The sequence below is a fragment of the Dermatophagoides pteronyssinus genome, unplaced genomic scaffold (genome assembly GCF_027571235.1).
Source record: "Dermatophagoides pteronyssinus isolate colony J.1.1.1.1 unplaced genomic scaffold, Derpt_VIB-CSIC_2022.12 sq0041, whole genome shotgun sequence".
NCBI lineage: Eukaryota > Metazoa > Arthropoda > Arachnida > Sarcoptiformes > Pyroglyphidae > Dermatophagoides > Dermatophagoides pteronyssinus.
The window spans coordinates 85,298-98,972 of NW_027461564.1; the positions used below are offsets into that span (position 1 = coordinate 85,298).

At 27.6% G+C, this 13,675-nt stretch overlaps 1 protein-coding gene across 1 annotated transcript; it reads left to right on the forward strand.

Moving 5' to 3' along the window:
• The first annotated feature begins 4,750 nt into the window (after positions 1 to 4,750).
• On the forward strand, positions 4,751 to 11,297 carry LOC113797533 (uncharacterized). Its single transcript, XM_027347936.2, is given in 9 exon segments — positions 4,751 to 6,495; positions 6,578 to 6,645; positions 7,506 to 7,974; positions 8,050 to 8,511; positions 8,611 to 8,819; positions 8,821 to 9,639; positions 9,719 to 9,856; positions 9,961 to 10,022; positions 10,352 to 11,297. Coding segments are annotated over 9 exon segments (4,308 nt in total). The 5' UTR covers positions 4,751 to 4,859; the 3' UTR covers positions 10,797 to 11,297.
• The last annotated feature ends 2,378 nt before the right edge of the window (positions 11,298 to 13,675 follow it).

Here is a 13,675-nt window from a genome sequence, read left to right on the forward strand (position 1 = left end):
CGAAAAAAAACCAAACAAACATCAATCTTATATCCGGTGCAAGCAAGCAAACAAATCATAAAAAGCGATGAAAACGACAAGTTCAATATTTACTTTGATTAATTTACTTTGAATTTTCCGTTTCGTTGACAGGTTTCTGGAACAAAAACAACAAAACAAAAAAAATCCGAAAAACAGTTTAAACCCGAAAACATATAAAAATAAAAATTTTTAAGATTTTCAAAAGTAAATTTCAAAGAAAAAAAAAGTGAGGGAAATTTGATTTCTCCTGATTTTCTTGATATTTTTTTCTTTTCGTTGAGGAAAAACAAACAAACACACACAACATAAACATTGTATCGATTTTTTTTCATTTTGCTTTAAGATATTTTTTGTTATTGTTTTTGTTTTTTACTGAGGTTAGATTTTCTTTAAAGATTATATCATTGATGCAAAAAAGAAAAAAGAAAAAGAATTCAATTTTGAATTTTGATTGATTGGATTGATTAGTTCTGACATAGTTGATGCTTTTTTATTCGCTTGTTGCCAAGCAAGTTTACTTGCTTGTTGCTTGTTTGTTTGCTGGCTTTGAAAAAGTAAAAGCCTACCGGCTTGCCTGCTTGTTTTTTTTTTTTTTGCTTTGCGATTATCCGACCTTGATATCCCATCACATCAAGGACCTGTTTTTCGCTAAGCCTTTTTTCGCTTTGAATGAAAAAATTCATTCGCAATTCTTCCATATTAAGAATTAAGAAAAAGAAAAAGAAAGCAAAAAAAAACAAGTTTCATCAAACAAGAATATCATTTTCTGGCTTTTTTCTTTTCATTTCTTTCATTCGATAAATGATAAATTGAATTTTCTTTTGTTTTTTGTTGTTATTCTGAATGGAGAAACCAAAAAAAAAGTCATTACACTGTGGTGTTGATTAGAGAAACCTTGAAACCTTGAAAAACAAATGATGATGATGATAATTAAATAATGAATGAATTTCAAATAAAAACCAAACACCGGAATCCAATTTATTTTGCAAAAAACATGAACCAAAAATTCTGATTTTGAGTTTTGCGTTTTTTTTGTTGTTTCGTTTGAAAAAAATCAATCGATTTCGATTTCGTAATTTTTTCAAATCAATCGATTGGATCAATCAATCAATCTTGTTTCTTGATTTGTTGTTAATGATGATGATGATGATGATATTCCTTTCCAATGAAAACAAAAACCCAAATTTTATTATCTTGAAATTCTGTTTTTGGATTCAGAATTTTCTTTGGAATTTTGAATTTGCTTTTTTCCCTTTAATTTTCCATTCGTTCATTAAATTTTTTCCTTTTTTCTTTCCTTTCGAAAAATTAAATTGTTTGATTTTTTTTCTTCCAAAATGAAGTTCCAAGGTTTCTGAATTGAATTTTCCAATTTTGTTTCGACAACTTTAATTAACCCTTAACACTCCAAACGCCTTTTGGATGTTAGCTATATTCTACTCGAAGATTCTTAGTCTACCTATCGAAACGTGTATTTTCCGACCCTAAAATTTTTTTGACTTTTTGCATTGAAATGTCCCCTCTCAGGGGACATCGGAGTGGTAAAGGTTAATTGAAATAAATCCTTTTTTGTTTCAATTCACTATCAAAGACAAAGTAAAGTATTTCAACCCTTCCACCCCCCGCTCCACATCCACTCTCGCTCCCACCTCGTTATTTTAATTAATCAATGCGAAAAAATACCATGCAGTAGAAACAAAAAAATTTCCGATTCCAAACTGCAAATGATTTCTCTAATTTCAAGAATCAAATTAATTTTTTTTTGGATTTCGTAATCGAAAAGGAAAAGAAAAGAAAAGAATCCGTTCGATATATTTTGTCGTCGTCGTTTTGGTTGATAAAAATAAAATCAAGGTCATCACCAAACATTTTTCTTCGGTTAACAATAATGATTTTAAAATTATTCACTATTTCGTTTTTGATGTCTTTATTTCCAAGTAAAAAACAAAAAAACTGAAAATATTTTTATTATTATGAATTTATTAATATGCGAAGAATGAAAAAGAAAATGAAATTCTCCATTTCTTCGGAATGTTCTCAGAAATCTTTTTCTTTTTTGGTTAAATTTCTTAGGAAATGAAAAGAAAGAAAGAAAATCATTCAAATGTCAACTTTTCAACTTGGTTTTTGCTTTCTTCAAATGAAAATCATTATTATTCTTTTTAAACAAAAAACAAACGAAACGAAAGAAAGAAAATCTATGACAAATGTGAAGGTGAATTCACCACCAACGTTTAGTGTTTTTTGTTTAGCGGTTTTTTTTTGTGGTAAAATGAAAACTTTGTTTAAATAATAATTACGTTTACAATGTTAGGTGTTTGTTTTTTCGAATGAAAAAAAAGATGAGAGGGGGGAGAATGGGGAAAGTTTCCAGAATAATTATAATAATAATAAATTCTTTGAATTTCCAGAATAATTTTTTCATTTTTTTTTGTTGAAAACTTTTTGCTATACAGTTGATTTAATTATGAATGAAAACGTTGAAGCTAAAAATATCCAAATATAAGCTTCTGTTAGGTAAGGTTGTTGTTTGAATTGTTGAATGATTGATTGATTGATTGATTGATTGATTCGAATGATTTTTACCGTTTTGTTGTTTGGCAATGAGGAAAAAAAAAATTCATGCGAAATGAATTTCTGTTCGGCTTCTGTTACTGTAAATCCTGATAATGGCGTGATTCTACCTAGTTTATTCTTTGATAACAATTAAACACAAAGGTAGCAATATTCTGGATTCTATTCTGCAGAATTTTTGCTACTTTTTTTTTCTATTACACACGTTTTCATTATTAATTATTGGCTGCCTGTTATTAGAGAAGAATGTGTTTTTTCAATTATTATTATTATTAGTTCTTTCTTTTTGTATCTTTTTGTATCTTTTTTTTCGATTATTATTATTATTATTTGATTTTGGATTTTGCACTTGAACGTTTCAATTCCATTCATTCATTCATTCATTGAATGTTTTCTGCCATTCTTTTACTTGAAAATTTTGTTTTCGTTGTTCAGGAGTTCCATTATGTTTATCGTCATAATTGAATCACATGTCAAGAATTTTATTTTTTGAAAAAATTTGAAAAACCTTGATTAACCTTAATTTCTTTTTTCTTTCACTTCTGACTTCTATGACAACCATCATCAAAGTTATCGATCAAATTATGAAAAAATAAAAATTAAAAATTAAAAGCTTTTTTTTTGAAGGGAAAAACAAAAAAGAGAAGAAGAAGAAGAAATTCATTTCAATTCTCTCGATGAAATTAAGAAAGGATAATATTCATAAATAAATAATTTGACCGTTTTACACCTAACATTTTTCATAAGAGTTTATTTATTTTAAAGAAAAACTTTGTCATTTTGAATCAATCAAAGAAAAGGCATGGTATGTCATTTGTGAATTTTCTTTAATCATTTTGTTGTTCAGAAACATACCAACTGACTAACTAAGTGAATCAATCAAATTTGTTTGTGTTTGTTTTAGATTCTCTCGATTTTTCCTTAAAAAAATCATTTCATTAGAAATTTGACCAGAAAAAAATTTGATTGAATCTGAGCGACAAAAACAACAACAACTTGATTAGTTTCTTTTCATCCAAAAACAATCTCAATTGAAAACATTTTCAAACTTATTTTCAGAAAATTTTTTCAATGTTGATAATCACTGAATGGACTGATTCTGTTATTGACATGTTTATAAAACAGGGATAAATATTCTGTTAAAAAAATTACAAATATAATGAGAAATTGCAATTGTTGCCGTTACTGATTTAATCTTTCCCTCTTTCAGTCTCTCGCGTTCACTCATCGCTTTCTTGATAATAGAAATCTATATCAAAAGAATATTCTTTTGTTTTTCTCAATCAACAAAAAACCAAAAAACAGAATCTATTCTGAAATCTATTTATTTTGCTTTGTTTTTCCACATTTTTTCCAATCTCATTCATTTCTCACGTTTAGTTTAGGTAGTAAGTTTAGTTTAGTTTTTATCAAACAACGATCGATAACGGATAATCGATATTTATCAAATATATTTTTTTTTGCTTTATATAATAATAATAATTATTTCTCGGTCATCAAGTACCCAAAAATGATGTTGATTGATTGATAATTATTTTGAACTTAAAATAGGTTTTTTTTTGTTTTTTATTTTTCTGCCTGATATAATTAGATTCTGATTAGATATTTTTTGAAACGTTGAATATTTTTGCATTTCGTGTTTCGTATTTATCTTTGTTTTTTTGTTTTTGTTTGTTTGTATCACATTGATTACCAAAAAGAAAAAAAATTTTCGTTTATTTTCGTTTGCTGTGCGACGGTGGTGGCTTATGTGAAAACTAGATTTCTGGCTTGTGTTATGATGATCGCAAATCGCACATCACCAAAAAAATGAGCTTTTTTTACAAATACCCTATGTGTGTGTTCGATGATTATATTCCATTAAATTTCCGGTAGATTTCCGTTTGTTTTGTTTTTTTAGTTTTAGTTTTTCTATGGAAAACGAAAAAAACAAAAACAAACGAAAATTCATTGTAAATTAATAAAAAACTAATTCGCAGTATTATTTCAGATTTATCTAAATTGTTCCCATTTTTTTTTGTTTTTAGTTTGAAAAACTTTGAACATCAAACTGCTGTCGGATTAAAATCGATTTTTTGGTTTGAAATCAAATTTTCAATTTGATTTGAAAATTGAACAACAAAATTATGATTGCTACATTATCGTTCGTTAGCTTTATATTTATTTATCTCGTGTTCCACAATAATCATTATCGTTGAAAATCTTTAGCTGTTTTTTGTTTTTTGTTTTTCAAAGAAATTTTTCTGGAAACAATTATTCTTTTAATGATGATGATGAAATCTTCTTATTCTTCGAATCATCATCATCATCACCATCAATCTCATCATCGACAACATCCAGAATATTATCATCCATATTATTTTCCATCATCATCAACAGCGACAACAACAACGACAGTAGCAACAAATGGCCATAATCATTATCAACATAATGGTGGATTAATATTTTATGCTACATCACCATCAGCATCATCGCCAGCATCACTAGCATCACTACCATTATCACCATTATCACCATCATCATCATCATTGATAACAATTTCTACGAATTCACCATCAAAATCATTTGAAATCCTATCATCAATTAAAACTTCTTCAACAACAACAACAACAAATATCGACAACAATATGCTTGAGATAACAGCAATGAAATCAAATAATAACCATCATCATCAACATCATCATCATAAACAACGAAAACAACAACAGCAAAGTGATGATGATGATGATGAAAATGTAACGGCCACCATATCTTCATTCAATAATAATAATAATAATAATAATAATATTGATTCACCATTGCCATTATTATCATCAACACAAACATCAACTTATTTATCATTACGATCACCATCATCATCATCATTATCATCACCATTATCATTATCATCGATACTGCCACATTTAGATGGTGGTGGTGGCAGTGGTGGTGGTAGCATTATGATTAATAATAATAATGATATCAATCCATCAACATCGACAACATCTTCATCACCGCCACCATCATTTGCATCAACGACAACAGGAAATAGTTTGAAAAAAATTCAAGAAGAACTTCAACAACAACAACATAATAATAATAATCATCAAGGAAATTATATGATGTTTTCAAATCATCATCATCCATCAACTGCTACTCATCATCATCATCATTCACAATTATTAGAGGAAGTAGCGCATTTATCAAACGCAAACAGCGCTAACCACAACATAGCAGCTGCTTCTGCTACAAATTCAAATTTAATAATGCCACATTTTTTAAATGATGATATTACTTATTCATCATCATCATCAAATCATCCACCAATCAATCATCAAACGATTCTGATGGCTCATCATCATCATTTTAATCATAATAATCAATATTCAAGCTTAAATCAATCGATAATTAATCAAGAACAATTTCCACAACTTAGTAATCATCATCATTCGATATTTAATTCATTATTAAAAGAATCACCATTATCATTAACATCACATTCATTAGCATCGATTTTAGCATCGACAACAACAACAACAACAGCCGCAACAACAACAACAACCTCGACAACAACAACAACAATCGGTCAAATACCTCATCAGACGATATTTCGTTATTCAAATCCTCATCAACAATCACCATATTCACCTGTATCAACAGTTATATCGACTATTGGTACACCACCACCAATTCATCAACAACAACATCAGTCAAAATCGCCGACTAATCGTCATACGGCAATTTCACATTCAATCAAATCTTTAACAAAAATGACAAATGGTCAATCGAAAAAAATTACCCGAAATGATTCATCATCATCATCTTCTTCTTCTTCGTCGACAATGACAAAATCTAAATCAAACAACCACCATAATAGTAATCATCCACAACAATGTAAAGTTTGTGGTGATATTCCTATAGGTAATTAGGATTGTTTTTCTTCATTCATTGATTGATTTTTGATTTTTAATTGATTTTTTTCAACCTTAAAAAAATTAAAAAGGAAAAAATTTCGGTGTTGTAACATGTGGTTCGTGTAAAATATTTTTCAGCCGTAATATTGATTCCAAGGTTAGTTGTTTGTTTGATTCAAATGGGTGAAATTCTCATTCTTTTTTTAATGATATTGATTTTTTTGTTCTGCAAAATTTTTCTTTTTTGATTGACATTTCAATGTAAATGTGTGTACCAGTTTAATTTTTCTTTTATTGATTTTCACTTTACTAACCGTGGTTGTCAAAATGATAATTTAATTGAGTGGAGAAGAAAAACCGGTAATTGTTTCCAGGAGTTTTCGTTTATTGTCACTTTGAAACGAATTGATTTTTGAAATTTTTTTAAAGTTTCAAAATGAAATTGCTCATCATCATCATCATTGAGACAGTGACGAAATTTCAATATTTGAAAAGAACAAACAATGAAAAAAAATTGATTGTCATGATGGATCGATTGAAACAGAAAAAAACTTTTTCATCTAGAAATTAGTTTTTTTCATTTTCTCTGGCTAAAGCATTTACAAGATAAACAACAAAAAAAAACTAATATCTGCAATATTCGGACATTGTCCTATACGCCAACTAAATGGAAAAAAATGAAACGAAATTGATTAGACTTTGATACGATACACCAGAAAAAAATATGACAGGATTTTTTTTTTTTGAGAAAAAAACAAGTAAACAATCAATATATATGGATAATAATATTGACATTTTTCTTGTCTCTTGTTTCTCCATCCTTATGATTATCATTTGGAAAAAAAAGTTCAAAGAACTTTACATTTTTGATTGACTTTTGTAGGATTTGATAAAAAAAAATTTCATAAAAACTTTGCAGAATGTTTATCAATTCAAAGATAAAAAAAGAATGGTGGAAATTTTCCAGAAATTTTCTTTTTGATAAATTTTTTTTGTTCTCGTTCGGAAAATTTACAGGAACGACTGCAATGTCGTAATCATAATCGTTGTATGGATTTGATTAATAAATCTAATCGTCGAAATTGTTCTGCATGTCGTTTAGATAAATGTATACGGCTGGGTATGCGTGTAAAACGTAATCGACAAAAGCAACTGCAACAACAATCATTATCGATTGGATCACCATCGATGAAAATTTTACGTAATCCTAATCGTAGCCAATCGGAATCATCACCTTCAAATCATAATCATCTTATCAATATCAATGAAAATTATCACCATCATCCTCATCATGAATTTAATGATCAAAATTCATCACAAGCAGGTAGTAGTTTAGGTGGTGATAATGATGATGATGATGATGAGGATGATGATATTGAAATCAATGAAATATCTTCGGATGATTATCATGATATACCGAATCTAATACCAATGGAATCGATTGCAAATGACAGTGGCCAGTCTACCTTGCAAAATGAATTTAATTGTAAGTTTTTTCTTCCCTTTTTAAAAGATAAGTTTGATTTCATTTAACAAAAAAAAAACTTTGCCAAAAAAAAAGATTTATCTTCAGCCAACCATAATCATAATCATCGTTCAGATTCGTATGATCTCATCAATGTGGACTGTAATAAATCAACGGAAAAGAATTCAATGTTACAACAGCAGCAGCAGCCTATTCGTTCTGAATCGATTATACAACTTCTTTCACATCAACAACAACGACAACAACAACCGTTATTTAATAGTGTTTCGGTTATACAACAAGCACCACCATCAAGACCATCATCATCAGCAGCTTTAATTATCAACAATAACAATAACAATAACGATAATGTTAATTCAAATTCAAATTCAAATGATGATAGTTTAATGGCTGAAGATTTAGATAATGAAAACGATAATGATGATGTTATTGAAATTCAAGATATATCACAATCGATTCCCGCTAATAATAATAATAATAATGATACAGCTACATTTTCGCAACAACAACGACAACCTTCAACATCAAAATCTGAAGGTAAATTAAATTATAAGTTGTTTTTTTGCACAATTTTGTTCGACCATTTCTAAATCAGATTTTTTTTTAATTTTTTTTCCTTTTTCCTGTTATTTTTAGACACCAATAACAATGAAAAATATGATAATAATAATAAGATGCTGGTGCCTTTTAATAATAATCAGAATCGATCATTAATAGATATTGTTGTTGATGATGAAGAAGATTTAGATTCATTGGAACAAATGACACATGATGTTTTCAATTATAGTCATGTACAATCATCATCATCATTAAATGAACATACAAGATATAATTATAATAATTTTGTATGAAGAAAATTATTGTAAATATTATTATACGCCAGCCAATTCAAATACATATCATCATAATGATCATAGTAATGGTAGTAATAGTAATAGTTATTTAGATGATAATGAAATTCTTAAACCTTCATCAACGAATGATGATTTAATATCCGAAAATGATTTGACGCCTACATCGATGAACAGAATACAGAATTTTAATTATGATAATAATGATTATGATTATGGTAATAATAATCATGAAAATCGTAGTAATATTGCATCGGTTGAATTATGTAAAGTTGAAGCAAGAAATTTTGGTGATCAAGATCATGCATTGATTGCTGATCTAGAAAAATGGAAACCATATATACGTATACATATGGGTATTGATTATACAACAACTGCATCAACGTCATCATCATCATCATCATCAATATTATCATCAATAACAAATATAACAACAATGATTGATAATCAACAACATCATCAATCAAATCCTAATCACCATGATCAACATAATTATTATTTTCATAAATTATTTGCAAAAGAACGTGAAAAAATTGATTTACTTAATTTATCATGTCGTATGATATCGGCAAAACCACAATCAAATGATCAATTTCGTGCAATATTTAATAGTTTAGAACGTGGTATATTCTATGCAAATAAATCATTTAAATTATATGAAGAATTTTGGCGTGTATCCGAAATATCCGAATTAATTCGTCAAAATGAATCCGGGTTTTTTAAGAAGAAAAATAATTTATTACATATGTTGTATCATTTACGTGGTGTACAGAATTTTGATGATAATCTAAATGCATGGGCTATTTTTAATGGTGTAAGTTTAATATGTTCCTTATTTTTTTGAAAAGAATTTTTAAGAATTAAATTTGATTTTTTCACGATGAACAAATCAGGTTAACGATAATGGTTTTACAATGATCAAATTGGATATGTTTCAACAATCGATTAAAAAAGAAATGTCTGTCGCTCATCGACAATATATCAAATCATTTCCACAAGAATGGCGTAAAGATCCAACTGTATTTAATTTGGTAAGTTGATTGATTGATTTGGTTTGATTTGATTTGACTTTGATCATTGGATTTTGTCAATTTTTTTTCTAAATTTTTATCTGTTTTTTTTTGGGCCAATTTAGATGACTTATCTATTATTGTTTAGTGCATTTGATCGACCACATTCACCATTTAAATGTGACAAGTAAGTTTATCCCTCACTCTGTTGTTTTTCAATTTTGATCATCACTAATAACGATATGAAATAATAATAACAATAAGCCATACAAACAAACAAACAAATAAATATCAAGGATTTTGTTTGTTTGTTTGTTTGGTTGGTTGATTGATTGGAAAAGCCTCAATCATTTTATTGTTGTTTTTGTTTGAAGGGGATGATAGATTTGATAATTTTGATCTCAATGACAATCATTTCATTGTTATTACACCTGTTATTGAAAACAATTCCGGCTTAATTAATTAAATTAATTAAAACTAATTATTATTTTTTTTTCTAATTAATTTTTGAACTAGGTTAACATATTTTCAATATCTATATCTATTCAAACGTTATTTTGAATGTATGTATCAGGATGAAGAATTAGCCCAACAAATGCTGTTATGGATGTTAAAATTAATACGACAATTAAGTCCATTATGTTCAGAATGTTTAACCGCTTGTACGCATAGTTTAAATCCGGCTGTATTGAAAAAAATTGGTCCAAATTATGCACAATGTTTGATGATGGAAGAAAAACAGAAAAAAACCATTCCATCATCCACATCCACATCATCAAATGTATCAATGGAATCATCATCCAATGATAATCATTCAACATTAAATAGAATGGTTACTCATGATCATGCCTCATCTGTATCCGCATCCTCATCGAAATGTAACAAAACTAATGACCAATTACATAATCATAATAATATTGATGATGATGATGATGAATCAATGATGATTGTACAAGATTAAATATCACAACAAAAAAAATCCTGCCTGCCTGTCTGCATAAAATCCAATCCATCCTATATCAATCATCAATCATAAGTCTTCCAAATCATTGCTTTCTTCGTTCTCATTTTTTTTTCTTCAAACACACATCGCAAACAAACAAACATCACACAGACACACAGAGAAAAATATTTAGTCATATGATGGATATCATTATCACCATCATCATCAAATCATCAGATATCACCATTCACATTACACCATATATATAGTTTATATAAAGAAAAAAAGAAATTTATTTCAAACAACTTGTGAACACACACACACACAACCGACCTCATTCCTCATTCTGATTCGTATCATCATCATAATAATCATTATTGAATTGACAATTGATCATTATCATCATTATAATTTGAATTGAATAATAAATTTGCTTAATAATTAATAATTAAATAAAAAAAATTAAGAATTTATAACCATAATAATAATTGTAGTAGGAGGAATTGAGCCTTTTGAATTTAAATGGCAAAAAAAAAAATAAACTTTGAACAAAATAAAATTTCATTGTAAATATATTTACTTGAGGAAAAAAGAATTATGTAAGAATTCTGTTTCATTGTTATAAAATGAGTATTATTTTAATGAAATATGATCATATGATCAAAGCTTCGATAATCTTATTTTTTTTTTTTTGGATTGCAAAAAAAAACCTGAAAGGTATTTTGTTTCGATTTATCTCTGGTATTGGATTCGTTAATTGAAAACCGAAGGTTCTTTTTCTTTTTTTTTTTTGGTATATCTCATCACTGTGTGTAAAGTAAATCGAAAATTCATTAAGGATTTTTTTCTTTTTTTCTTTTCTTTTTTCAATTTGAATGCAAACAAAACAAAACAAAAAAAGAAAACAATTATAAAGATTAGTCGTCGTCGATAATGATAAAAGAAAATTAAAGAATAAAATTCCGTTCAATTTTCTTTTTTCATCTATTATTTTGATTATCCTATATAATCTCCAAAAAGGATTATCAGTTGACCTTGAAAACACATATGCCACACGAACAGAGAATAGACAATTCGCAAATAAACAAACAAACAAACAAATCAATTAGGAGAGAGTGAAAAAATATTGCACAATTCTTATATTAACAATATGCAAAATAGAACAAAACCCACAAAAGCGAACTGCTGAAAAGAAAATAAGAATATTTATTTCATTTGAAAAACACAGAAACAAAATACACCGAACTTTTTTCTTGTTCTTTTTTTATCATGAAAAATTTATTATGAAAATACCACCCCCCATACACACATTATCATAATAATTTCATTGATTCCCATAATACAATGGAAATAATAAATTGAAAACCAATAGTCAATATTGTTTTAATATTATAATCATTATTAATCAATAATGATGTTAAACCATCCAAATATTCAATACTACCACAATTTATCATTTTTTCGCTATTATAATCATTATCATCATTATAATCGTTTTCCAAACAACAACGACAAGATGATTTGGAGATTTCATCATAAGAAGAATCGTTATCCTTGATCTTTGCCGAATCATCATTAATATTTGATCGATTTAATTTGAACAATTTTTCATCTATACAAGCAGCAGCATTAGCAATAGTAACAGTATTTAATTTAGTTCTTGTAATACGATTATTAGTAATTTCGATTGATTTTCCATTTAATCGAATAATATTTGGACTAGAATCATTGATTTGATTATTATCATCATCATCTTCATCAGCATCAATACTAAATGATTTGGTTGAATTAATTGCTGATGATAATGATGATAATAATGATAATGATTTTAAACTATGTGATTGAAGACTTAGTTCTTCTTTTGAATTTGAGTCGGAATTTTTTGTTGTTGAAAGAATTTTTTCTTTAAAACTTTTTTCGTTTGTTAACGACAATGTGTTGTTGGATGCTTCGGATAATGTGGATGATAATGAAACACTCATAGTTTTCATTGAAGATTTTAATGATGATGATGTTGATATTGATTCATCATCTTCATCATCATCAATAAATTTATCGAAACAACTTTGTTGTTGTTGTTGTTGTTTGTCATTCGCAACTTCTTTATCCAATTTATCAACAGCATCATCATTGAAATCATCGGTCACTGCTGTTTCTGTTGTTGTTGTTGATGACAGACGTTGTTTGAATTTATTTTCATTCAAATTTTTTGTTGTTGTCGATGATGCTGCTGCTGTTTCAATGTTATTATTATCACCTTCATCATCTGAATCATGAACAACAATATTATCATCATTATCAATAATTGTAGCTTGTTGCATCATTTTGCTTTACTTTACACTTTACTTTACTTAGTTATTTTTTCCGAATAAAAATTATGTAATCAAAACAAGAAATTTATAAGCCAGAAAAGGAATTAGAAAGAAAAACTTGTATTTTAATTAAATTTTAGAATAAAAAAAAACTATAGAAACCAAGAATGAACTTTTAAAATAATTTAATTATTATTTTTGACAAAATAATAATTAATTATAATTTAGAAATATCAAACACAGACAAATATTGAGCTAAAATTTCGATAGAGAAATATTTGTAATAGCCCCTTACCCAAAGAAAATGTCCAATTGAAGAAATAATATAATGTGATGGCGCGTCTAGCGCCAGCAGACTTTCTGGTGACATTTAGTCACCAGTGTTGTATATAATAGACGATGATTTGGTAAAATAAAGCATTGTTGTTATTTTTGCCAACAGGCTTGTGTTATTATTATTTGATGTTCTTTCTATAAACATTTTTAAAAATGCATTCTGTGTTTGAAAAAAATCGATCGCCAATGACCTTTTGTTTGTTTAGATAGTCAAATTTCGATAAATTAATATTTGTTTGCTACCCTCTA